At 41.8% G+C, this 27,242-nt stretch overlaps 1 protein-coding gene across 1 annotated transcript; it reads right to left on the bottom strand.

Moving 5' to 3' along the window:
* Nucleotides 1-6,091: 6,091 nt before the first annotated feature.
* gnai1 (guanine nucleotide binding protein (G protein), alpha inhibiting activity polypeptide 1) lies at nucleotides 6,092-25,226 on the bottom strand. Its single transcript, XM_061029374.1, has 9 exons — nucleotides 24,785-25,226; nucleotides 16,540-16,582; nucleotides 14,516-14,657; nucleotides 14,039-14,196; nucleotides 11,902-12,030; nucleotides 9,392-9,521; nucleotides 9,105-9,258; nucleotides 8,208-8,436; nucleotides 6,092-7,358 (listed from the first exon to the last, which is right to left on the bottom strand). The coding sequence occupies exons 1-8, from the start codon at nucleotides 24,900-24,902 to the stop codon at nucleotides 8,246-8,248; spliced, it is 1,065 nt and encodes a 354-aa protein (XP_060885357.1). The 5' UTR covers nucleotides 24,903-25,226; the 3' UTR covers nucleotides 6,092-7,358; nucleotides 8,208-8,245.
* Nucleotides 25,227-27,242: the final 2,016 nt, after the last annotated feature.

Below are 27,242 nucleotides of genomic sequence, written 5' to 3'. Positions count from 1 at the left end.
TCACTCAGGAACATGACAGGACATGCTTCAAAGCTGACATGAACATCCCTGTTTGCCTCCACGATGCCAGAGACAACAGGAAGCTGTTAGTGTTTTTCTTGTAACTGAGTTAATGACTTGAACACAATAAATATGTACAAAACAAACAAACAGGAAAACTACAATAAAGGGACTGTAGAAGAATGATTGGGTCGTAGTTACAGGGACCCAGATTAAACATGATCCAATGACTACAATAAGTTTCTTTCTGGACAACAAATATAACATGTACAAGTTTATTCCAAAACTATTATGAGCGTTCCCCTTAAAGATACAGTGTGTAGATTCCGCCACCAGGGGGCTCTCAATCAAAACAATAACATAAGATGACGTCAAGGCTAGCGGGGAATCATGGGACTTCTCTCTGCTATTCAAAATAGAATATTGTTGGGGGCAGTAGCTCAGGCTGTAGGGACTGTCTGTCTGTTGGGAACCAGAAGGGTCGTCAGTTCAAGTCCCGGTGCGGACCAAATCTGGAATTTGGTCTGGAAGCTGGAGAGGTGATAGTTCACTTCCTGAGCACAGCCAAATAAACAATATAACGCCACACACCACGATTTAACCTCATGAAAGCAGCTAAGCTACACTGAGTTATTTTAGTGATGTTGAAGTTCATGTCTGAAAGTTATTGCTCTTGTAAACACAACGGTAAGTGTCGTTCACAGTTTTTTTTTTTTTTTTAAATAAAGTCATGTGACCGCTGTTTGCACCTTTACGGTTCCTCGGCGGCGGGCATGCAGGAATGTTAAGAGGGTGGAAATGCAACATTTAATCCCAAACGTCCTCATCAAAGCCTGCGAGGCTGCTCTCACTGGACCATTGTTCAGACTACAAAGGAGAGAGAGAGAGAGAGAGAGAGAGAGAGAGAGAAAGAGAGAGAGACCTGCTTTGAAACACAGCCGTGTTATGAAGAGGGAATTTTAAAGAATTAATAATTCATTTTTTAAACAAATATTACAGACAGAAATACAGGAAACACAAGACTGAAAGAAAAGTGGTTCCAAACTTTTTTTTTTTACGTCTCATGAAACATTTTTCTTCTCAGATTTGGTCGTTGTGATCTTTGACTTTGTATTCTTGTGAGCAGATATAAGTTATGTCATATTTCTCTGCTAGGTTAGAGCCCTGTGTGGGACTGTTTTATTAATGTTACTCCCGCCTGCTCCCGCTGGACTTCTGACCATACCCCCCCCCCCCCCCCACACACACACACACAGCCACAGTGTGTGGTGATCCACTCCCGCCTGCACCAGCACAAACTCTGACCATTCACATTTAATATGAACAAACCGGCAGCCACGTTAAAACTGCCCGCTCCTGCAAGATTGAAGAAAAAAATGGACTGCTGGATGGATATTTCCATTTTTTTCTTTATCTTGTAAATCCACTCTTCTGCTCACATTTAATTACAGAGGTCTTATGGAGGTCCCACAGAAGACGAAATAGGGAGAAGATTCAAGAGAGAGAGAAAGGGCTTCCTGAAAGCCATCGCATTGGATTCAACGCAGGCAACGGGAGATTGAGAGGAACGAGGGATGAGGCAGAACAAATTGGAATCACATGGATTGAGGAAAGGGAATGATTGAGGACAGACAAGAATAAAAAAAAAAGGAATTAAAGACACTGAGGGAATACACGTATCTATACCAGCTGTGAGACGTTTTTTCATCTCCTGCTCTACCTTACACATTTAAAAAATCCCTGGAATAACAGGTCTATTTCTGACGTAGAGTTTCTACAGAGACATGGAGTAGAGTCTGAAATTGCCACTTGATAAAGACACAATGTCCCCATGTGGGGGAAAAAAAAAAAAGAAAACACACACTCCCAAATATGCGCCCACCCCTTTTCCTCGGACATCTAGAAACATCAGGAGCTATTTTTAACAACTTCATCCGCTCACAACGAAACCGTATCGCTCCATTCCCCCCCCCCCCCTCTTTCCTCCTCGCTCGCTGTTGCCATGGAGCTCCGAATCAATGACATCACGGGGGGAAGAGAGTGTGTGTGTGTGTGTGTGTGTGTGTGTGTGTGTAAACTTGCATGTGTGTGTGTGTGTGTGTGTGTGTTTGGAGATGAAAGCTGTAATCTGCAGACTGGGTGAACACACAGCCAGCAAGCAAATATCAGGTGACGAGCAGAAGCACAGGCGGCAGGCCTCCAGCTGGAGCGCGCGCACACACACACACACACACACACACACACACACACACACACACACACACAGAAGTCACACATTAGACAAACACTCTACGTGGCACACAGAAATAAACACATCGAGCTCATGCAGCTTCAAACTTAACCGCTCGACATCCATCACAAACAACCAGCCACTTCCACATGTTCTCATACGGCCACATGAACGCATGAAAAATAGCTGAGTGGTTAAGCAGGCGTTGACACTAAGTTCAATTTGCCCTCTTGACCTCTGGGCCAGTAGCTTGCTGATATGTGATTGGCCAATACTGCATGGACAAACAGAAAAAAAAAGAACTCTTCTGGTTACCATTCTGCAGGACCCCTTACTTGGAAGTCGATGCTTGACGGGCAAAATATTTGGGATGCCAACACAATATCAATACAGACCTTTGAGTACCTCTGTCAGGCAAAACCACTCAAGAGTGTGTGACTAAAGAGGCAGAGAATAGCAATTACTCAAGAGTTATGTGATAACGCCGTCTGGCGGAACTAATCCATGAGCGAGTGAACCCGCGGAGACAGACTGTGGACGCGTGACGCCATGCATGCGCCGCGAAACATCCAGGGCGTGGAAGAATGCGCGGCACGGAGTCAAAGTGTGTCCAGTTTGGTAGATAGAATGCGTCCTGTCCGACACAGCTGCAGCGCTGATAAGCCTCGCCTTATCTCTGTTGCCAACAGCTGCCCCCCCCCCCCCCCTCCCCGCAGAGAAAGCTGGAGCAGACAGTACACACAGCAATGGAACAAAACCTGAAATAATGCCTCCATTGTTCCATCGCTTTATGGCCTTTTCTACCTCTCTCTAACACACACTCACACATCAAACACTCCCCACTCTCTGTTTATGGCACAGAGAAGCCACAGCAGTGTCGCCCTTGTTGCTTTTACACTACATCATGGCCGCCCCCCCCCCCACCCCCTTGTTTACTCTGCTCTTCTCGCTCTCTCATCTATAAAAGGCGCTATAAATACAACATATGGACCCACGCCCACACACCTCCACTCCTCCAATTGGCAGCACACTAGAGAGGCAGCATCACATAAAACCCAGCATGACACTCCTCACTCATTTATCTCCCTCAGACCTGCTCCACCTTTTGTAATTGAAGCTCCAACGCCGGGATCCCGCGACAGTGCCAGCACACATGCAAATCAGCGGCGCCCGTGTGTGCAGACGAGCCACACATGCAAAGTATTTGCGGGGCCAGAAATGGCCAACACCATGCAACAGTAAAGGGCATCCCTCATCCCCAAGAGAAGACAGGGCAACATGTTTCATTCTGCTCCTACGTCAACAAAGCTACAGCAATTTTTTTTAAATAAAAAACTTTGGAGAAAAAAGTCACCAAACTAAATTTGACACACCAACAAACCCTGTTGTTTTAAATACAGGCCTTCAACCGCCGACAATCATAGTTGTTTATGTTAGCGTCAAAATGTTAATTACTGCTTAATCATACAATAACTTTTCCCACCTGTGCAACACTTAAAAGCCTTATAGTTAAAAGCTTTATATGCAATTTTTTCATCCAGCAGATGTCGCCCTTGAGCACCAGCATGAAACCAAAACAACTCGCGGTGCATTGTTGTGTTAGCATGCTAATGCTAGCGATCTTTATTATGCTCGTCTCTTCACACTGCATGTAAATTTACCTGAAATGAGCGTGATCTAGAAACACAGTTAAGCAGTGAGTACAGTATGTTATTCTTCTTTTCTCTAGTCCCTCAATTAAACAACTTTTATTCGCGAGGGGGAGGAGTCAGCCGGCCGTCCGGGCGATGTAAACAAACTGAAGATAGGACTCTGAAAACTCTGAAAACATGACAGACAGTGGGACTCGGGTGTTACACCCATTGTAGACAGTCATGACTCAGAGTTATTTTCAGAGGATATACTTGATTTATATTACATTTAAGTGTGAAAAATCACATAGAAAGACTTTAAAAACATGCAAAACAATGGATGTTGTGCGGACAGAAACAATCGTTTTAGCATTTTTGACAAGGCAGCGCATCTTGAGAGAACATCTTATACCTCCATTTTTTGTTTTTGCTGAAGTTTATGTATAAAATACTGTCAGAAAAAACAACATTAATCATTCAAATAAAAGTATTCAATTCCAAAATTGACCCGATATGAATGTAAAACATTTTCCATTGAATTACGGGACAACAGAGACAGCGGAAGGCTAAATAGGTTAGCTTAGCTGTGTTGACAGAACTTTCAGTCCAATGCAGTTTCTTCTTAAAAAGGAAGCATGAAGAAGGTAAGTTTAGTAGTCAGTTTTAGGTGAAGTACTTTTGGCATAATTAATCCCGGGTGATATGTTATTGGGGCTAACCTCTAATTTAAAGATACCGCAACTCCTCAAAGATGCTAACAGGTTACTCTGGGGCTAAATTACAGTCCATGTCCCATGTGACCGCCGACACAGAGAGCGTTATTATGTCGACATAACGGGACTGTGTTAACATTATCAGCTCTAAAAACAGAATGACGTAGCAACTTACTGTTAGATCCACATGCTTCGGTCAGCCATGCAGCTTTCCGGTGGTAAACTTTGTTTTCAGAAGCTTTTCTAACACACTGAGAAGATCAGAGAAGATAGTAGCTCATTCGGCTAACATGGAGGCAGCCATCTTGTTTGTCTGTCTTCTTCTCCTTTTTTGGAGTTTTATGGCGGTTGGCATCCTTAAATGTTGCATTACCGCCGCCTACTGTATTTTTACTCGTTCAACAGTGCGCATATTTACATTGTCCACCCAAAGTGATCCATGTCCTAGGAATTTTCCGCTCTATTAGCGAGACACAATACTGTTTTGGTCCGTCGACCAATCAGAGGCTGTATCTGTGATCAGCTGACATGTAAGAACCAATGATAAGCCAGGGCAACCAGAAACAGATTGGTTGAAAAATATTTGAGATTGGGGTCGCAGTTGTTTCATGAAGGAGCTGGTGGTGGGTTCTGAGGCTCGACCAGTTGAGAACCACTGATCTGGAGCAGGTTTTCAGAGAAGGATCACCAGTTTCAGGGGGTCAGTGGTTTCATTTTTTTTATAACTCCATCCACAATTGAGTAAATACAATTTGCATAGATGTTTTATCTGAAAGATGGGATCATGAAATATGGTCTAATTTGTATAGTAACACCTATCACTGGGGCGATGGAAAAAGGAACATCCAAGTTTTTTTTCCAGTGGAGACATGTGGCTAGAAAGGGAAGTCTTGTTTGCAGGTCACATTACATTTCCAATGCAAATAGTGATAGTGTGACACGTCGTTGAGAGACACACATCTGCATGTGGAGAGGAGAGGAGGGCTTAACGTTGCAGCCTTTAGCTCATACTGTAGGAAAATAAGATAATGGTTTGTATACATGCAAGTCAACCTTCCCTGTGGGTTTCACTCAAACAAGCCTCACAATAACATCTACTGCAGGTGGAAATGTGACTGATGTTACGTCATGTGTCGAGCTGACACCCTACTGGATCCTCTAATTGGTTCAGTGGGAGTCCCTGTGAGGTGATAACAAGGGACCGTGCTTCATAAGAAATGCATCCTGGGTGTAGAACAGTACCTCCCCATTCATCCCGATGTGACGAGGCATCAAAGCATTTGCTCATGACCTACTGCTGATAACCTTATAAATAAAGGTGGATCTGTATTTGAGAGCGATAAAAAACATATAGCTTTCTTTGTTGGGCGTTGAGTTGCATTACGATATTAAAGCATGTGATGGCAGCATGATGTTTAAAGACAAGAAGCTGGAGAGAGGAGCATAATTAATAGCGCAAAAATATATTCATTAGCTGCTGAAGGTTTTTTTTTTTTAATTGATACAGCGACTCCATGTGGTTTGTAAATGGTTTTTATTAGCAAAATAAGGGAGATGAGTTTACAAAGATTCTCCATCTGTGGAGAACATACACGTACATTGACAGTTGTGGCAGTTTTTTTTTCGTTTTATGAACAGATCCAGGATCGTATTAATCACTCCTCTTGGCCAAGTAGTACTGATCTAAAAAAAATTAAAAAAAACAACAGACCAGGCTCCCTTGACCTTCTCCTGAATGAAACGCTTCATGGATCACCAAACCATCACTGAACATGATCCAAGAACACATCTGAACCTTCAAACAATTCATCCTACATCCTCGCCTTAACAACCGTCTTCTCCGTGGTTCAGTTTATTCTCTCCTTAACCTCTCCTCGTAAATACATTAAAATATACATGAAGATGCGCCTTACTCTGGTCTTTGTACTTTGAACACTTGAACGTATTACAAGCTCAGCGCATCAGCTCGCCATTTTCCGAATGTTTGGGAAGAATGGATATTTTTGTACACTTTAAAAACCAGAACCCCAGATCGTTGGGGTGAACGTCATAATATACATCTCAGTATTGTACTGTGTGATCGGCCAGTAGGCCTTCCATTGTCATGGCGGGTGGGGTGGGGTTGGGTGGGGGGGGGGGGTAGGGGACTGTGGAGGCTACATGTTGGTCACCATGAAGACCCATGTACCTTTTAGACCAGAGTGAATCCTTCCTCCTCCTCCTCCTCCTGATAGCTCAGTGATGTGCACATAGAAGATAGCAGGAACACTTAACATATGAAAACAGTATACCTCTTAATGTTTAGAACAAGTCAGCAGGCAACAGAACAAGCATTGGGACTACGACCGCAGTAAAAAGGCATGCGAAGGCACAAGTACCAACAAACTGGACTCAAAGTTGGACCCCTTTTCTTCCCTTTGTTTGGTTGCAGGGAGGGAAGAAAAGAAGCATTTTTTCCACCAACAGCAAAAATGTCCTTTTCCAGAGACAGCGGTAGAAGGAACAGCAAAAAACGTGATCTCTTAAAAAAAATAATTAAAACAAAAAAGAAAGTAAGTATTTCTTTTTTTTTTTTTTAAATGTGTGCGGAACATTTGACGCCTTTACGATGATACAAACATCCTACACAAATGTCATAACGCTATCAGAATGTTCCAAGACAAAAAGAAAAACATAAATAAAGCTGTTAAAAGTGGCGTATAGTACAGCACTGGTCCATGACTGATCCTCTCGACTTCTCTGCAGCTTCTCTGCTGAAGATGCTCCATAAAGTGGCCCCACTGTCTGAGGAGAGAAAAAAACATACAGAAAAATGATTTTAAGAGACGCTTGAAGAGCTTGACCTTGCCGATACTATTTCAAAAACATCTGAAATGAAGCAGAAAATGTATTCAAGCTTTATAAAAGAGACATGGTGGCTCAGTAATTAAATTAGCATAATTCTGATGTATCACACAACATCTATTTGATCGACTCTAGCTTTATTACCCCACCATTTTTTTTATCGAAGAACTTTTGTAACCAGATTTGCATCAAGCAATAAGATGAATGGTCGAGTTTTTATGCTTAGAGAAATTAAAGGTGACATATAATGTATAATATATAATTCACTTCACCATGTTTTTTCTAACACTGACATGTGCCCCTAGTCTGTCTACTAACCCCCCCGGCTATGAGAAAAGTCCATCCTCTCTGTCTTTTGCCTGCTCCACTTTTCAGAAAATGTGTGCTCAAACAGGAAGTTTGGAGATTTTCCCTTCATGACATCACAAAGGGCAGTAACCCCTCCCCCAGGTGGGTGACACTCCCACAGCTAGGTGTTTGTTCTGACCTCTGAGTCTGCCTTCTCACCGTAAACAATAGGGCATGGAGTGAGAAAGCCCAAGCCACATCCCCTTACAAAAAAGGGGCGTGGTCAAACAAAGTTAATTTCCATTTAAAGCTACAGACACAGAAACAGTCTTTTCTGAGCCGGGCTGAAATAGAGGGGTTTATAGGCATGATCAAATACAGGATCAGAGTGGATTTAGAACAAGAAACTTATTTTTAGGGCGCTCTGTGACTTATTTAAAGTGGTTGGAAAGGAGGATAATACGTGACCCCTAACGTAGGATGATAAAGAAAGGTCCTCACCAAGAAAAAAACGTTCTAATTTTTCGTCGTCACCCCCCTCAGAAGAGCCCACAGTCTTTCAGGTTGTTCTTGATGATAACGTCGGTGACGGCGTCGAAGACGAACTGCACATTCTTGGTGTCTGTGGCGCAGGTGAAGTGGGTGTAGATCTCCTTGGTGTCCTTCCTCTTGTTCAGGTCCTCGAACTGACACTGAATGTAGGCAGCTGCTTCCTCGTACGTGTTGGAGCCTGGAAGTGAAAGAGACAGGAAGTCAGAGCTGAGGAAAAGGGTATTGAAACTGTTTACAGTCTTGTGTTTGAGTACTGAGAGACATGATTCCTCTTCACCCTGCTAACAAGGCTTGTTCTTTTAAAAAACTGCTATTGGTTAGAGAATTGATGTTGTTATATAAGTACATACCAAGCTTAAAGCCCAAAGACATAGTTACAGACAATCTGCACATTGTTCTTACTTTTTCTCTTATTCATTCTTTAATACCCAGAACTTAAGGTTTTAATACGTTGGATTTGATAAAACAAAATCAATGTGTAAAAAAAATAAACAAAAGGCAAGAGAGTGATCTTCCAAGGTGCTGAAGAGGCAGGATTTTGTTACCTTTAGCACTTTCCCATTTCCAGTCCTAATGCTAAGCTAACCAACTGCATGCTCCAGCCTTTTATTAAATTGTCATATATGAGAAAGGGATTAAATATGCAGGAAAGCACTGAAGCCCTTTTCTTCTAAATTTAAAATATAATCCATAACTCATCCTTTTTATGGCAGAATTTGTACATTTGACCCCAAAAGCTGTTTTTTGTAAACATGTATCATCAGCAGTGCCTCAGGGGTAACTTTTAAAATAAATATTGACAAATTGAAGAAGATTAGTTTTTCTATGAAAAGCTGCCAGTCTTACCAGCATATTCTGGGTAGCAGATGGTAAGAGGACTCTTCTTGATCTTCTCCTCAAACAGGTCCTTCTTGTTGAGGAAGAGGATGATGGAGGTGTCCGTGAACCACTTGTTGTTACAGATGCTGTCGAAAAGCTTCATACTCTCGTGCATTCGGTTCTGAGAAGGGGGTGGGGGTGGGGGTGGGGGGTTAGGGAACATGTTGATAACTGGGCTTTGGAGCAGCACCCATCCTTTTACTCGTACTTCTTCCCATTTGATTGCAGTGAATAAAAGTTGTACTAGTACTCACCATCTCCTCGTCCTCAGCCAGCACCAGGTCATAGTCGCTGAGGGCCACGCAGAAGATGATGGCGGTCACACCCTCGAAGCAATGGATCCACTTCTTCCTCTCGGACCGCTGACCGCCGACATCAAACATTCTGCCGGGGAGGAAAACAGCAAACATGAATACAAATATACACAATACAAGCAGTGTTGTTGAGTTATGAAACCCAAAAACATCTGGAAGAGTTGCTGAGGCCGCAGGGTTTCGCGATTAAACTTAGCGATAAAGGGGAAAGGAAACAGAAAGTTTTTGTTTTCTTATTACTTGATGATAATTCTTCTCTGACAGAGCAGAGAATCCTCGAGGGAGCTGGCAAAAGCCAATGTTCGTTGGACTATTAGCAGCCAAAGAGCTTTAAAAAGGTCACATACAACGCCAAACACACTCAACCATTTCTTCTGACACATACAAGTGTCCGAAAAAACGTAAAAAAAATAGGGTATGGAGCATGAAAGCCCGAGCCACATGAACTTCCAAAGGGGCGTGGCCAGACACAGCTCATTTGCATTTAAAGCTACAGACACAGAAGCAGCCTGTTCTGAGCAGGGCTGACATCGAGGGGTTTATAGACATGATAAAAAAAAAGGATTGGAGTGGATTTAGAGCAAGAAAGCTTTCTGACATGTTTTGAGGAGTTCTGAGACGTATTATAACTTGTTGAAAAGGAGGATAATATGTGACCTTTAACTGCTGTAGAAACCTCACTCCTATAGCAACCAGACACCTCATGTTCTGTAGCTGTATTTGTTGGTATGTGGCTTTAAGAAGTGAAACAATCCAGTATTGTTTTCTGTGCTATCTATGAGACCTACAGCTACAGCTAAAGCTAACCCCGCAACTCACACTTTAACCTGACATGATGCCTTACAAATGCCTCAATATGTTACATTCAGTTAATTTCTTAACATGTGTTGTATTGTTTGAGTAAAGCAAAAAGAAAAAAGAAAAAAGAATACAAGGTAAATGATACTTGTTTTTAAATGAGACAGTTGCATAGGGTCGAGGATGACGCATTTCATACGCTGAAACAAAGAAGCCCTATTAGCTCCCACTGGTCTAATAAACTGCAAATATGTCCGGGACAGGACATTTTTCACACTTTTCAAGGCATGATTAAGTAATGGAATTTGTATTGACAATTCTTAATGATGAGCGCCAAGATAAAAGATGTAAACGTTGTAAACAAATGTTTATTTTTGGTCAAAACATGTGAGAGACAGGCTCAGCAGGTCAGTCCCCTTTCATTCTGTTTACCTTCACAGCAACCAAGTTGGTCATTAAACTGTTGAAGTGATGAAAAGGGAATACTTTAGGCTTTAGGGAGAGCTGGGTAGCCCCTGCTGTGAATTTCCTACCTTACATAATTAGGGCGACCTGTGTTGCAATAAACAACAGGGACAATAATGGTGTGTCGTCATGATTGTTTAAAGCTACTGTGAGGAGTTTTTCACTTGTTATGAAACAGACTGAAGATAATCCTGATGTCGCTCATACGACCTACAAAAGCAAACCAGACCATAAGGAACTAAACTGAGTATTTCTTTATAGTCGTTTTGTAAATACTGCTGTAGGGTCGGTGTCAAACTTTCTTTTTTACATTTTCCACTGTAAGGAATCATAAAATATGTTTGTTTTTAGGACAGACTTTTGTTCAGAACACAGCGCCTACACATGCACAGATTAGGGATGGGTACAGTTACTTGAGTGCTGGTTGTTGACTTAATTATTCCAGTAATGTTTCACTACTTGCGCACCTGCACACACGTTGTTTTGGGCAACAATCGTTAGTGTTGGATGTACTTAGGCCAGGAAAAAGGGCGAGTGGAAGTTCTTTGACAAAAACACGATGATCACATGCTGTGCAAGATGCGTGCTGAAAAACTATCATGTCTTATCAACATGCTGTTAAAGCACGAGGAGAAAGCAAACGGACTGAAAAATGAAGCCAATGTGGAAGAGAAAAAAAAACTGCAGTTCCTCGAGTGTCCACTTGAGGCTGGATCCGAAAGAGCCAGAAGTCTCACACACACCCCATATTAAAATATCAACATTTTGTGTACAGCATGGTACTAAAAAACAATTTGGTCTGATTGGTTAATGTCTTTATCCGTACCACAGTTTAAAGAATGAGGCCACTGTCAGTTTTGTTTTTGTGAGTCTATTTTTAGACCATATGGCGTGTAGTTTTCTAGCATCATGAATATAAATGAAACTGTCACCAGCAGCCATGAACCTCTGCATTAATGATGTCATCAGGCTTGCTGCCCCCACATCCTGCCTATCTTTTTTATCACAGGGCAAAACACTGAGTCATCCCTGATGCACACAGACTGTGTCACAACTTACAGCTGTATACGTACAAAGGGGAATTTCAATGGCAGTGAATGAGTCAGTTAAGAGGAAGGAAAGCTAATTAGGCCTCCCTGTGAAACACTTTGAGTCTCCACCAGATGTTATAGTGAGGAAATTCTCACTTGAAGTGCAGGTCCTTGAATGTGAAGTGTGTCTCCACAATGCCCGTGGTTTTGACTCGGGTCCTCAGGACATCCTGCTGGGTCGGGATGTAGGTGGCCTGGGATATCCTGTCCAAATCGTTCAAGTAGCTGGGAGAAGCACACAAAGGGGGGGGGGGGGGAAACAAAGGTGGGGAGAAAGATGAAAAGAGAGCGGAAGGGGAAACAAGGGGGAGAAAATGTGTCAAAAACATTAAGTGAAGTGCAAACAAACACATCTAAATACATGTCATTTTACAAAACATGCATCCAGTTTAAAGATTTATTTGGTGTGATTAAAACAACGCTGATAAAAGTTTTGGAAGTTGCTTTTACATTAAGCTTTCCCAGAGGTAAGATAAAGAAAAAGCTGAAGTCACACTAATGCGTCATGTTGACAAGAATCAATTTCCTGTTGTAAATCAAAACATGATGGCACAAGAGCTCATGTGGTTAAAAGTGATGCCTCACAATAAGCAGGCTGTAGATTTGAACCTGAGCCCTGGTACTTCAATTACCGACTGTGCATTGTTTTCGCTCTGTTCCCTCTGTTTTCCTCTTGCACGCAGTTGACTTTGAAACTCGAGACATGCAGGTGTGAGTGTGTTTGACCGTCTCTGTTATTACAGTAAAAGAGTAGCTATCTGCCCTACACTTTGCAGAATACCTGCAGGGACAGACTCTTGACTTTTCATGGATGTGAAAGGGAACATACAGATATAGTCAAATAAATGCGAAGAAAAATGTGCTTCTTGTAGAATTTTAACAATTTTCTGTTCTTTCCAAATGACCAAATATCTGGTGCCTGGGACTTCTTGTTTTTGTTGTGTGGTATCAAAACAGGTATTGATTTTGTTTGAATTTGACTTGTATCAAAGATTTAGAAAAAAATATGGTATTTGGAAAACCCTCGTCCCATCAAATATTTTAATCAAATGTCCATCTGTAAAAGTTACTTTGAGAGTATATTTCTCTTGGGCAGATTTGACTAATGTAAAGTATGTTTAACTGACCTTCAAAAAGAGTTTAATGATTGAATTATGAAGAAATTCAAGTAATTTCTTCCACTCTATGTCCTTTAACATGTTGTTTCCAGCTCACATCAACAATCCCGTTAGAGCCAGGCCATCTCTCCATGGACTTTAGTGAGAAGCTTCTATATGAAGTCTTGGATGATACATCAGTTTCTGTGCATTTTTTCTATGCATACCACAAGTGCATGCATTTATTTTTTCCTCCTTACATTGGATACTTTCAACAAGATCTGTAAATACAACCCGTGAATGAGTTTGCACTTTTAACAAGGATCCAATCTCATCCTAAAACGGGGTCAAACTCCAAGTAATTGGCTCTACAGCAGCAGATTCTCATTGGATGGTTTCATATTTACTCTTCTTACATTGAGCTCCATGCTAACTTTAATACAGCCTTTTTCATTTCCTGTCTGAGCACATACTGTATGCTGCATTGACACAGGCGATAACACATAAACATCCTGTTTATATTAAACTAACACCTCCAGATTACGGTCGATAAATTACAAGTGGAAGAGATTAATGACCTCTAACTGCTAGCACTAATCTCCTCTACACCAAAAACAAACCTTTATTTGTCGAGCAAGGCATTAAGTGGGGCATAACAAAACGAAAAAAACAGGTTCAGTAATGGTATTCTCTATTTATAAAAGCCCCTGGACAGCAGGATTAGAAGAACCACTTAGAAAAGTGTAACTTGCTTTGATTTCTACATAAGCAGGGATGCTTGTTCTGCTGCAGAACATAAAAATGGCCAAAGAAACCAAAAACACAGGGAGCTGCCTTGTGATGATATCAGTGGCTTCAGCGCCAAAGGGCTATTGCACAATGTATAAAAGATTCAGGCATGGCACAGTTTAGCTTGTCCTCGTTTTTAGCATGTGGCAAATGTTTCTGTGCTGAGGTCAGAGATTAAATAGTCTCTGCAGTTACTGCTCTTCAGGCTCTGAAGAGGAGGGCAAATATTGACAGAGTAAGAGTCCAGACACATGCATGTTCCTGTAGCTCTCTGACCTTCTTTTTTACGAGGGGACTGTTACCTTGCCTGTTCTGTGTGTGTGTGTGTGTGTGTGTGAGTGACTCACTATGCTGCCGAGTCGTTGAGTTGATATTCTCGCGAGCGGCTGAAGCAGGCCTGAACGCCTCCGTCCTTCCACAGCCGCTTGATGACGCCGGCCAGCTCTCCCGTCATGAAGCCTTCCTCTGCAGAGCCCGCCAGCACAAACAGCTGCCGTGCATCGTCCTGGGAGAGAAGATTGTTCAAGTCCATGTCGTGGATCAACCCTCAAAGTCATTAGAGCAGCTTTATAATTACCACGACAAAGCTGAATGCTAGTCATGGGGTTAGAAGGACTTGTAATATATTAGGAACATCTGCCGATCAACCACCACAAGCAATTGTTCCTCCATGTGCTTCTTTCCTTTCATACAAGCAGGGAGAATTTTTTACAGTCTATTTAATGTACCTGCTTGTTTTCTAATACCACAACAAACTCAATTTGGTTCTCTACTCTTAAACAAACACGTTACAGCCCCCCCCCTCCTCTCCCTTCATCACTCACAGCTCTTGCAGCATCTCCGAAGTCGATCTTGAGGCGTCCCATGGCTCTGATGATGGCGATGATGGACTGTATGGTGTTGCTGTAGACCACAGCCTTGTACTGCTTACATTCCTCTTCTGAGTAGCCTGCCTCGTGGATGATCCTGCACAAAAACAGAAGCGGAGCAATTTTACAGCCCTGCTTAAAAAAAAAACGTCCCGATGCAGCAGCAAACGACGGCGACCAAAACTGCTCCGATCAACAGAAAAATAAATATTCTTTTCATGAGATTGTCTCCGCTGAATGATGTCTCCCTTGTTTTTCAGCTTACTCTGAATCAACTTTTTTTCCTCCTCGGCTCTCATTCAATATCTCTGTTAATACTCTGACCTTACATGCTCATTGTGAAGTTAGCAGAAATATTGTCAGGCCACGACGGCCCTGATCTCGCTGCTCCTCATTCTGACTGCTAAAATTGAGGTCATCCAGGGAAAAGGAAAGCTGGTTCTACAGTTGCACGAGTGCATGATCCTCTGTGTGAAAGCGTAAACTAAAGGTATTCAATGAGAAAGTATCATCTCGGAGTTCAACGTTAACTTTACCTTAAAAATCTTAATCTAGACTTGAGTAATGGTGTAATATTGTGATAGTGTTCTCTTCGACGAACAATTAGCCTCCCGCTCAAAATCTAATTATATACAACAATAACCAAAGAGAAGCAGCTGCTCCTCATGAGGAGCTGACACCAGAGAACATTTGGTGTATTCTCTGGAGATTCCATTTAAATGATTAAAAGATCAAAAAGGTTAATTTTAAATCAATTAAACACAGGTTTTGACTGAGTTAAACGATCGAATATTGATACTCCCCCTGGCATTGTTGTAGAACGGTAAGTAATGCTACCTTGCCTAAAGTCTTGAGCCTTAATGCGGCCATTTATTGTGCTGCCAATCATTGGAATAGCTGCCCCCTTTAGCACCATATGTCACTCTGATAGCAGCTTGTTAACAGGCCAGTGTTGATCCAGCAGTGTTGCTCTTGTCATGTCTTGTTCTCGTTCCTTAGTGATGGCCCCTGAGACCTGTTCATGACACTAATTCGATCTCCCCCGACCCATCAGTCACTGGGTTGGCTGAGTAATGGAAGAATGACAAATATTGATGAATGAATGCTTCAATTATGTTCTGCAATTGTTATATAATGTTGTAAGGGCGTCATTTTCCATTCAAAAAAGTTGAATATTCTTTCATAGATTTCAGCTCTCATTAGATTTTTCTGCCTTTCTTTCTATTTGATGGAAGTAAATGAAGCGTCTTTAAGTCACGCACTGTTGTTTCCTCTGGATGGGGGCGGCCTGCTGCTATGGACCCCCCCCCCCCCTCCCTCTTTTTGTCCCTATCCTTCTTCCTGCATCTCCCTCTATCCCATTTTCAACACCAGTGCAGTATCAGCAGATGTCCGTCCATCATGAGTCTGATTCTGCCCAAGATTTCTGCCTCTTAATAAAGTAATTGTGAAAACGATCCTCAACGTATTCAATAATGAAAATATATATGCATCCATTGTTTCAACCAATTAAAAACTTTGGCCCCCCAAAAATATCTCTCAGGTGAAGGACCAATAGCAGGAGCCAAATCTAAACCCAGCATCTGGAAAGCGTGTGTGCTGACTGATGAGCATTACAGTGAGGTTGTTCATGAAAAATGTAGCTCATATGCAGCGTGACACGCACAGCACGTGGATGATGTATAGGTGGAGTGTGTATTCATATATTCTGCACGGGTGTCTTCATGATCCATTATGCATGCTACCTGTTTGTGCAGCGATTCACAGAGCGTAATATTACCCAGAGAGAAGACTTGATAAAGGCATGATTGGTGTTTGACACTGTTTGTTGTGTGTGAGAAATGAATTGTCTCTCGGTGTCATTATGCACATCTGATGATGAGAGAAGTCGGCGTTGATGCACTGCATGAACCGAAAAATATGTTTGTTTTGATTGTTTTTGTGAGCGGAATGATAAAAAGAAAAGGAAATGGACTTACTTCATCTGCTTGACGATTGTACTTTTCCCCGACTCTCCAGCACCTGTGACAGACAGAGAAGAGAAACAGGATTATTCGAGTGTTTATGTTTCAAGCAGCTCATGTTGCACGTAGAAGCCGATTGTTTTTAATGCTCATGTCACCCAGCTCACTTCCTTTAATCTGCATGCATTTAAAAAATAAAAAAAACACACACAATGATCTAATGTGGTCAAATGGCATGACTTAGAACCATGAAAATTAATGATGCATGAGCATTACAACCTCGACCAAAAGGGAACTGAGCAGCCCAATGTGTGAAAACCTAAGATCTGTGTATAAAGTGAGTGGTTGTTAAAAGGAGTCTTTAAGCCTCACAGCTTTGATATACAGATTACTTTGCCTGCTTAGCTTGTCTAAGTGTAGTTTTATTGAGTGTTATAGTAACTGACAAATAAAAGCTAAATCTTTGGACTTTTACTTCAAATTGTCGAGGCTCTTACACAAATGTTTACCCCAAGCTGCAGAATTACCAAAATGAAGAAGTTGGTGTTAGTTGAGCGAGGATGAGGGGGTCAATCGGAAACATTTAAAGCTATTTTTCAGATTGTTTCATGTCTGCTATGGTTTTTAAAGCACAAATAAAAATAGCTAGAAATCCTCCTAATCCTTAGTTCTCATACTTCTACTGGAAGGTGCTGGATTCTGTTTGAATGCAGCATGTGTATGTTGCCTTTCTGTTCTGATTGAAATCACAGCTGCAGCTTTTTTTTTTTTACCATCCACAAACAGAGAGCTACACATTACTTATCTTTCTATGTTATGACTTTAAAAAATATTTGTCACTCCTCTTTCCACAAGGCTAAACCCCTGCTGAGGGCCTTCTGCCCTGGTGATGTCATTTGGAGCCAAGACATGAACAGAAGGAAGCTGTCTGGTGGAACCGGTTAATTGACCCAACGTCCCTTCAGCTGACCTGAAGCCCACAGTTAACTTAGCAATAAAATGTCAAATATCCCCCAGGTCGATACAGTCCACAGAAGTACAGATTCTTCTGTCGGTTTGAAACAGACACTCGCTTTACTGGAAAGTTCAATGACTGTATTGTTCGTCTCTGTTACATTTTCTCCTGCCTCTCCTCCTCTACTCTCCCTGCGTCATAAAAACTAATAACAACAAAATTACTCAGAAAAAAACATAAAAACTTGGACATAAATCAGAATGTTGACAACAAACTGTCACGACAGAATCTGGGTTTAACAAGAATTTATTTAACCCGTATTTAAACTTTGACACATGTCCCATCTGTCACCACGGAGGAGGCGGGGTTATTGATCTATAACGAGCTCTTAATAATTTGGCTTCACTCCCAGGTGGCCGTTGCTCCGTCCAACTTGATATACAGTCTATGCTTTCGGACGGAAACAGAGCTGAGGAGAGCGATATGGAGAAGCTGCTGTAACCTGTGTTTATTCTTGAGTTTTAACTGTTATTGTCTCGAGGTTGACACAACACTACCCCTGTGTTGACAGCCAGAAATGTCCAAAAACACAGCAAATAACAAGAAAATTCAGACATTCAGAGGACAGGGTTTCTTCAGATACAAACACCCAATCACACTGAAAGTAGGTCATACGTGATGAGTCAGAGGCATTATTTCTGTCTATACATTGTTTTTTTGTGCTCATCTTATACAATATTGTGCGTTGCTATGTGTAGTATGGGTGCTGCTTATGGATGTGAGGGTGCCTTGTGCTGTCGACTAATTAGACTTACGGCATTGTAGTTGAGACATATTTGAGACAATGCCTTGATGACAGGAGTGAGGAGGGGTGATGAGGGAGAGATAAGACGAGGATAAAGGGAATCTGAGTGTCGGCACGGCTCTCAAACGTCACACTGCCACCATGGCAACTGCTCTTGTTTTATATCCAGGACATCTCTACAGTGCGGCCACAGTCACCTGAGCAGGCTTTGTGGTTGGCAGCGTGTGTGTGTGTGTGTGTGACATGCTGGCTTCCACTGAGAGCATTATGTATTATGCATCTGTAGCTCTCTTTCCCTCTAATGTACTTGATGTGTCCTTAACCAGCTGCTTTAAAGTGCCCTTCTATTGTTTGTTCGCTTTCGCTTTTTTGGTCCTCTAATAGTTAAGCCCATAAATTAAATTACACCTAGTGGTGTGGCCTCATGTAACAGCAGGAAGGATTGGTATTATAGCGAGAAAACTGGCCAGTTGTCACTGACGTAATGCTGCCATGCCACAGAGGGACATTTTTCAAACCACTTGAGAGTGAGCCTATTCCCCAAGTGAACGCCCCCAGCTTGTCTCTCGGCTGTAGAAACAGAAGAAGAGGAAGAGGAATAATGAAATGTACCACTGTCAGCACAGACATGATGCTTTACTCTTGCATAATACATCCCCCCCCCCCCCCCAAAAAAAAAAATCTAGTTCCACTTTTTTGACATAAGTAACAAATCTCTGTGAGCGTTAATACATTATGAATCCAAAATAAACATAAAAGCATCCCACTGCAGTCTGAATACCTTCAAACTTTCCCTCAGTAATGAACGCATGCTGATAGTGCAGCTGTGGCACTTCACCTTGAGCATAATTGGATGAGATTCACCTGAGGACACATTATTTTAATTACGTGTCAACACTCGGGTGCCAGAGTGGCCTGGAGGGGAGGGGTGTACAGTGGCAGCTTCCTGTACTCGGAGGCCAAACACTCACTGTGTGTAGCCCCCCCGGGACCGGCGCACAGACGGCAGATACGCTGCTCGACTGGGCACGATCAGCAGGCGAGCTGGCACAGCTGCAGTTCTCAGCCCGCCTGAGAAACCATTTTCAAAACGCCACAGACACCGAACAGTCCACTTCAGACTGTGAGCTCAGACACGAGTTCACCTCTTAAAAAGAAACTTTTATCTAACTCCTGGTAATGTGACTTCTCAGTGGTATCTGTGGCTGTTGGAAAATGTGAGTTTTACAGACATATTTATAATACAACAATCTCACTTTTGAACTCATCGAGAGCTGCAGGGGGAAACTAATTGGCAACTTCTTTGGGAATTGATTTTCTCAGCTGTTTATAGGTCTATAATGCTTTAATGTGCAGATTTCTTAGTTCTCTTCATCTCTCGTCATTTTACACTGAATATCTTTGAGGTTTTCAAATGTTTGACGGCCAAACAAAACATCTAAAAATCTCAAATTATTGAACTACTCCCATAATTTTCAGGATTTCCTCCGATCAAAAACAGTTTGACATTCAATCAAAAAAAAAAAGAGCTCCCTCTAATGGTACATCGAATCATCAATCAGACATAAAGTAACCGCCAAATATCTAACAGTGCGGGTTAGTACTCCTCCAGATGATGAAGAACTGTCCTACTCAGTAGATAAGAAAATCGTTAAGGGGGAATGTTCCACAATAACGGTAAAAAGAGATCCATGACTCAACAAAGAGCATAACTCAGACTTTAATTTTATCTCTAAAAAGGATTGCTAATCGTTGGAATTGTGGTTGACTGCTGCTTAGATGAAGTGGAGGTGATAAGAAGGTGAATCACATTGATCACCTTGCATCAGGCTGAGGAAAATAAATACAGGCGTCCGGTGAATCATTGTGGAAATCTGCTGTTTTGATCAAAAATGTGTCAGAGGAGTTTTTTCAGAGGAAGAGAAACTGGCTTAGAGAAGTTAAAACCAGTGGCAGTAAAAGTAATGAGCCTGGCCTTTTAAATAAAGGTTTCAAGATGGTTAAACTTAGACACAAATCATGAACTCAGCATTTATAATGTGGTCAATGAGTGAGCTAGGTGCTTATGTAAAAAGTCTGGGCTCTTGTTGTTACAACACCAGTGATATCATGAGGGTGTGGAGCCTCTCGAAGCCTCCAGGCTGGAAGAATACAAAACACAGACTTGTCCTGATTTTGACTCTCATCTAAAAAGGGCTTTCACACTTTCACACAAAACTCTGTGCATGACCATGGATCATATGTACAAGACCGGTACGATCTCCCTGCACATTAACACACATAGCACTGATTCAAAGGCAAATATTTTCATTATAGCGTTCTATAGCGGATTCTGTTGCTTCCTCTGCTACTTATGCTTCGCTCTTTTTACATTAAGTCTTTCCTCAAGAGACCCCCCCCCCCCCCCCCCCCCCCCCCCCACCTCCCTCCCTCCCTCCTGTGCCACAGGGACAGTCTCTCACTATGAGGTACACTCCTGAAGTTGTCTAGAAATGTTCAGCAGTGCATATGTGAAAACGGTTATGCAGACATAAACACACACAGACCTTCAAGGGTTACATGGCACCACAGGCATGACCTATCGCTCCTCATGCAGAGTCATGTTACACACCCACAGCTTTGATACGCCCACCCCAAAACAGCCACAGCCTCCAAAACCACTGGAGCAGCTGGTTTCTGTTTCTGGCGGTTTCAAACTATTTTAGGAAAATCCGAGCTAACCCCTCCAGTGATAAATGGAAGGTTTTTTTCTTCTTCTTCTTTTTCTTCCACCACAGCGAACAGAGACGTTTCTATCTTCCAAACGCAAACACATCTTTCCTCTTGGAACTCTCCCCGGTTTATCTTCCACTAAGAACGAGAGCGGCGAGGATAAGGGACGTTTCATAACAATGGCAGTATGGAGACGAATGTGATTAAAATGGCGACCACGCCTGGGCTCTTTACATTTATAGATTAACCAAGTGTTGACGCAAAATGCCCTTGATGAATGTGTGCTCGCATGCCTGACCAAAGTTCATAAAAAAAATGTCTCTTATTTTCCGGCAGGCGGACTACTGGGTCAAATCAAAGGCATGGAGATACATTTCTGGGGATCAGGAGATTTATGGAGGTCAGGCTTTCGTCCAGAAACTAAGTCTTTGCTTATTCAGTTGCGCCTGATATGCTAAACACATTAGCAGCATAAGCCCAACACCATCCCCTCCTCTCCCCCCCCCCCCCCCTTCTTATTCCGTCACATAAACCCCTCTTTCTCTTTTCAACTCTCCTCCACAGGCAGTTTCTCGTTTTAATTTAACATTCCCCTCTCTCGCTATCCAGTTCCTCTTTTTTTTTCTTCTTCTCCTCTCTCGCTCTCCAGTTCCTCTTTCCTTTTCTTTTTTCCCTCCGCTCTTCCTCTTGGTGGGGATTTAAGTATGAGTCACCCAAGAAGGATTCCAGGAGCCTCGGAGCAGTAGGGGAAATTACCGCGTTGGATTGATCTGCCAACAAGCGGATCGATCGCTAAAAAAAAAATTGTTTCCCACGGACGGAACTAGTCGGGGAGATGTCCAATGATGCTCATGGCGCTAAAGGAATTTGAACAACTTAACAAGGGCGGACTGTCCTTCTGCCCCCCCCCCCCCCACATCCCCATCCCCATCCCTCCCCCCGCCCCTCAACTGCACGACGATGCCTCACTTCATGAAATGGTTACATAACTTTAAAACATATGGGAAAACATTTTTAAAAAAAACCAGAACAATGACAGAAGTATGACACAGGCTGAGGATTCATTTTTTAAAAATCTTCCCACAGTTGCACGACAGCAATAGAAAGAGTAATTAGGCTGAGGAGATTGTAATCTATTTTAGCATGTAGATATGAATAGTAGGGTAATTGGGTCCTGGAGATGATGGAAGAAAATCGAGTGCCAAATAAAGACTAAGAGCTAAATGAGAAATATGTTCGACACATTCCCGACACCTGTCAGCTGGTTAGAAGGCAAACAGGCTCACATAGATTCAAATGATGGTTTTTTTTTCATGCAAATTGTGTTTATTTTACACCCTAAGTGCAATGATCTCACCTCAGTGACAGGTGGAGCACACACACCTGTGATTAACCTTTCAAAACACAGCTTAACCAAATCACTAGAGGTTGGCTGTAAACAACAACAACTGCACTTAATCGGTATGTTAAGGAAATATCGATACACCTCTGCATTGTGGTGTCATGTTAATAGTTCACTTTTGAAGATTCCTGGAATCACTATTTATTCCATCTTAACCCCTGGATCGTGATACGCATCATATCGCTGGATTCTCCCTGTTTTAAAAGCAGGTATTTCCACAGGGTTTCACTTCCACGCCACATGTTTTGTTGATTTGTATCTTTGTCGACAGGTTGTGTTTAGGGGAAAAGTGTACTCTTGCTTGCAAGCTCCAAAACAGTATCATTTCAGTGACTTGTTTCCCTACGAGGTAAACAATTTGAACTCTAACTTCTCTGCAGGCCGAGCTTCTTCATATTTAATGCTTCAGTCATTAGCAGTGTTCTCATGTTACGGCCCCTCTTCTCCTTTCTCCTGGCCTGTGCCTTTGCATCACTTCTTCAGGCGGTAACCTGAAGAGGCTATCATCACGCTGAATGGATAAAAAAAAATAAAAAAAACACAAATGGGAGGAAACTGTGCCAGCGCATTGACGCGTGTGTGTGTGGGGGGGGCATACAGCCGTGTGCAAAACTATCAGACACTCCATAAAACTCAAGGCCGCTTATGTCGCAAGGTTTGTGTCACAGCAACAGCTGACATAAACTCTTATTCCACCCTGCAGTAGCATAGCAGAAACTTGACCTAACTTGCTCGCTTTCAATCGGCAAGCCCTATCTGGCCTCCATGCACCTGAGGAATGCGTTCTACCTTTGGCAAGAAAATATGCACATTCCTATTCGCACTCCAACTTCACACCATGTATATCGAAGAAACTGCAAAAAAAAAAAAAACTGTGTCAGTGCTCCTAGGAATACTGAGAAGAATGGTGGAAGAAGTTGTTGCTAAATTATGCACAGAATGTTAAGAATTGTTGTTTTTCCCACTCCGGCCCCAAAAAAAAAAAAAAAACAGCTCCTACTCTGCACAGGTGTTTGCCTTCTATTGATATAGGCTCCAGCCTTCGTGTCCTGGTAACCCACATACCATGTGTGTGCATGTCAACATTTCCCAAAGCTAGGGACAATGATGGAAAAGTTTTTCACCTACGGTCTCTATTTACAAGGATAACAGTGTTTCCCCACATGTGAGTAATGCCTTGAATTCACACATGGCTGCCGTCTAAATGCAAGCAGGAGGTGAGGGACGTCACGCGAAACACACATGTAACAGTGAATGCAAGAAATTACAATAGCGTATGAAAGATATGCTGGTTTGTCAAAAATAATAGCCCATGTGTATTCCGAGGGGGATTCGAAAAATGCTTGATACACAAAGGTCAGTCCAAATTGGCTTTTGCTGAGAGAAATGAGAGCGAGTCATGAGGCGACGATCTTCACAGCAGAATGTCAGGTCATACAACTGCTTTGTTATTCAAATTAATCAATAGCAATTAACTTTACACAGGCTTCCAACTCAATTAGACTTCTTATTTTTACCCCTTCATTATTGTAACATTCTGCATTTGTTGGCCTTTTCAGACTTCACTGCTTAACTTGCATAATATTCACCAACTTGAGCTGAAAACAACACAAGGTATACCGAGACAAATGTAGGCGTTGTTACAGGAGAAACAAATAATAATAATAGTAAAATAAAAAAATCTGCTTTGTGATATCAGCTTGTTTCCAAATGATCATCACCAACCAGTGTGACACAAAGTCAGATGACAGATTTGCCAACATGTGTGATTCAAAGACACAAGAATGATTAATCCAGTCAATTTGCTGTTAAGTGAATGAGTGATACATCATGTTTAAACTCCCAGTGCTGTTGTACTCCATATCAGCACTCATGGACTCCAATCAAAGTGCTTGGCCAGAACTAATTGCACACACACACACACACACGTTAACAAAAATACAATAATTAGACCTATAAGATGACTGGACTCAGCTAAATGCATTCAAGGCATGGGCCCCCTAATGAGGCATAGGGCTATTTTCCACAGCACAGCACTATACTAGACGATAGGAAATGTGCCATTGTTGAAAGGATTTAGTCAATACAAATGGTGTAGACTAGAGAGGCCGCTGAATGGACCCTAAAGCCAACGAGAGGGGGAGAAAATGAAAAACTTGCTATGTTAGTCATTCTGAACAAGAGTTGTGAATACAGTTTAACAATGGAGTAAATGAACATTTGACCTCATGTTTTTTTTTTTTTTTGGGGGGGGGGTAATTGTGACAGTAATGTAGTTTTTAAAGGGTAGTATGTCCACCCCTTTTCTTCTTAGCTGCTGTAAAGCAAGGTAAAGCTGAGTTCGCTCCCCTAACCACCCCATCTTCTTCATCCCCTCCTTCCTTACCGAGCAGCAGCAGCTTGACCTCCCTGGCTGCCTTCTCCCCGTCGTCCCGCAGATTCCTGTCGATCATTTTACTGCGCTCCACCGCCGCCTTGTCCTCTGTGCTCAGTGTGCATCCCATCTTCGACTCAAGTCCGTCAGACCCAGACGGTTTACAAAAAAAATGTATTTAAAACACCATATATACCCACATTAAATGGTTAAAAAAAAAACTGCCTTCACTCCGCACACACGCCCTTTTTTTTTTTTTTTTTTTTAACTGACAGGCAAAAGCGGAGGAAAAAAAAAAAAAGGAGAAACGTTTAGACTTTTTTTTTTAAAAACCGAGCGTTGTGTTTTGTCTTCTCCGAGTTTAAAATCTTCCGTCTACTCGTGGGAAAAAAAAGGCTATTTTTTTGATAGCGAAGAAATTCCTCGGTGATGTCTCGTCCACCCGTTCGCCTCCATTCGTTGCGGCGGCGACTGCCAGTATTGAATGCACAGCGACGATTGGAGAGAGCAGCTCGATGCGTTCCACAGGCGGCAACGACAACAGCACTTCCGGTGTGCTCCTTCAGAATAAAGTGTCATTTTAAACAGACAACCCCCCATAATGCTTAAAAAGTCTCACATTTGTAAACATTCCTAGCCTACTTTGATTAAGCCTCCCTTTACTTCAAGGCAAGCAAAATTATTGGACTCATACATTTGACTTTTTAGTGTACATCAACCACAAATAATTTGACTTTTTTTTTTTAGGAATTGTTTGACACATTTATTTTGAAGGCAGACGCCCAAACTGGAAACTCCACGACGTATGGCAACTTATTTTTAAAAACCTGGACAGCATTATTTTTTCAATACTACCAAAAATTATCAAAGCTAATGACTTTATTTAATTAACGTGATTTTTTAAACAAACAATGCATTGGTTTTTACATTTTATTATATTGCGAGCATCAATAACAGAGATCGTACTGCTCCTGCTCATACCAGTATACAGTATGATATATACATGTGTACATAACCTCCATCGGTTGCACTGTAATTGTGTAGCTATAGACTACATTTCGAGCATGTGTCATTTTGATGGGAACCAAACTTCTAGCCTTGGCAGTGTAAATCAAATCCAACCCATTCAGCTGTAGGCTTCATGCTTAGTATTTGTGGTTTAAATTAATAACTCTGTCAGACAAAGTCAAGAGTTTGTCTTCAAAGTTAGCAGTTCAGCCTAAAGGCAGGGGATGTCCACCTCAATATGACCTCATAATTCCCCATGGTGTCAAAGCACCTGCAGTTCCATGTTATTTTCCTTTCAACCATGGCTCTTTTTTTGGTAGTGCATACAAATGTGTGGTGTTGACCTTTCCATTCTGATCCTATGTGGGCATGGAGGTTTCCCTCTCTGTCATCAAGGTTTAAGATAACAAAACCCAGGGTGTTTATCTCCATAGGCAAAAAAGGATTATGTCATAGTTTACCAGAGAAAATACCACAGACATGGAATTCATTTCAGTTAAAAAGCCTGATACCTTTGCATACCTATGCATATATTGGGAGTTATAAAATCAAATTTACACTTAATTCTCTACGGTTAGTTTTATATTCAGGTATTCCTGTTCATGTACAATGTGATCATAAAAGACCATTTGGAAAAAAATGGTTAATTAAACACACATTTAACCCCATGACGCAGGGACACAAGAATAGAGTCAACATGGCGTGCAGTTTGAGGATACTTTCATCGCTCGTCTTTCAACTTTTTGCTCGCTGTTTAGTTGCACCTATTCCAAGTTGTGGTAAGCAAACAAGCCCTTATAAGCCAAGTAAACGAGCTTTACCAGGATATTAGCCGGATCACAAGATTAACTTTCTGATGGATGTAAAAAAAAAAGAAAGAAGCAATTAACAGCAATGTTTATGAGATAAGCATGGAGACATTCAAACTGTTTTCACAGGAATGTTTGTTTGAATAGGTAGAGATATGTCTTTGGCAGAGAGACTCAGAGTTGTCTGTACAGAACAAGCAGAGAGTTGTGAGGGAATGGTGGTGCCGCCCTCCAGTGGTGTGGATATGTCACTTCACCGTGCTTTAGACAAGTAAAGGGAAAGCTGTATGTTCAACCTTTCAGCACAGCCACAAGTCTAGCGCGCTGATTTTGCAGATAAGGATCAGCCGTAGTAAATACAGTAAGGGCAGCCCCTAAATGGGGCTTTTTAAACGCAGTCTTAAAACTCATTTATTCAGTCTGGCTTTTATATAGTGTTTTATATCAATTCAAATCTTAACATTACTGTATTGTCTTTTTTATCCTACTACAATTTTAAATATTTTCCTCTTATGTATTTATTTGAATATCTTGTTGCTTTTATGTGTCGTATTTTATTTTCATACATATATTTTATTTTTAATTCTTATTGGTGTGCATTGGTCTCTCAATGATTTTATCAATGATTTTATGAACTACTTTTCGTCAATAAC

The sequence above is a fragment of the Labrus mixtus genome, chromosome 22, assembly GCF_963584025.1.
Source record: "Labrus mixtus chromosome 22, fLabMix1.1, whole genome shotgun sequence".
Taxonomy (NCBI): domain Eukaryota; kingdom Metazoa; phylum Chordata; class Actinopteri; order Labriformes; family Labridae; genus Labrus; species Labrus mixtus.
This window is presented reverse-complemented; position numbering and strand designations above follow the sequence as displayed.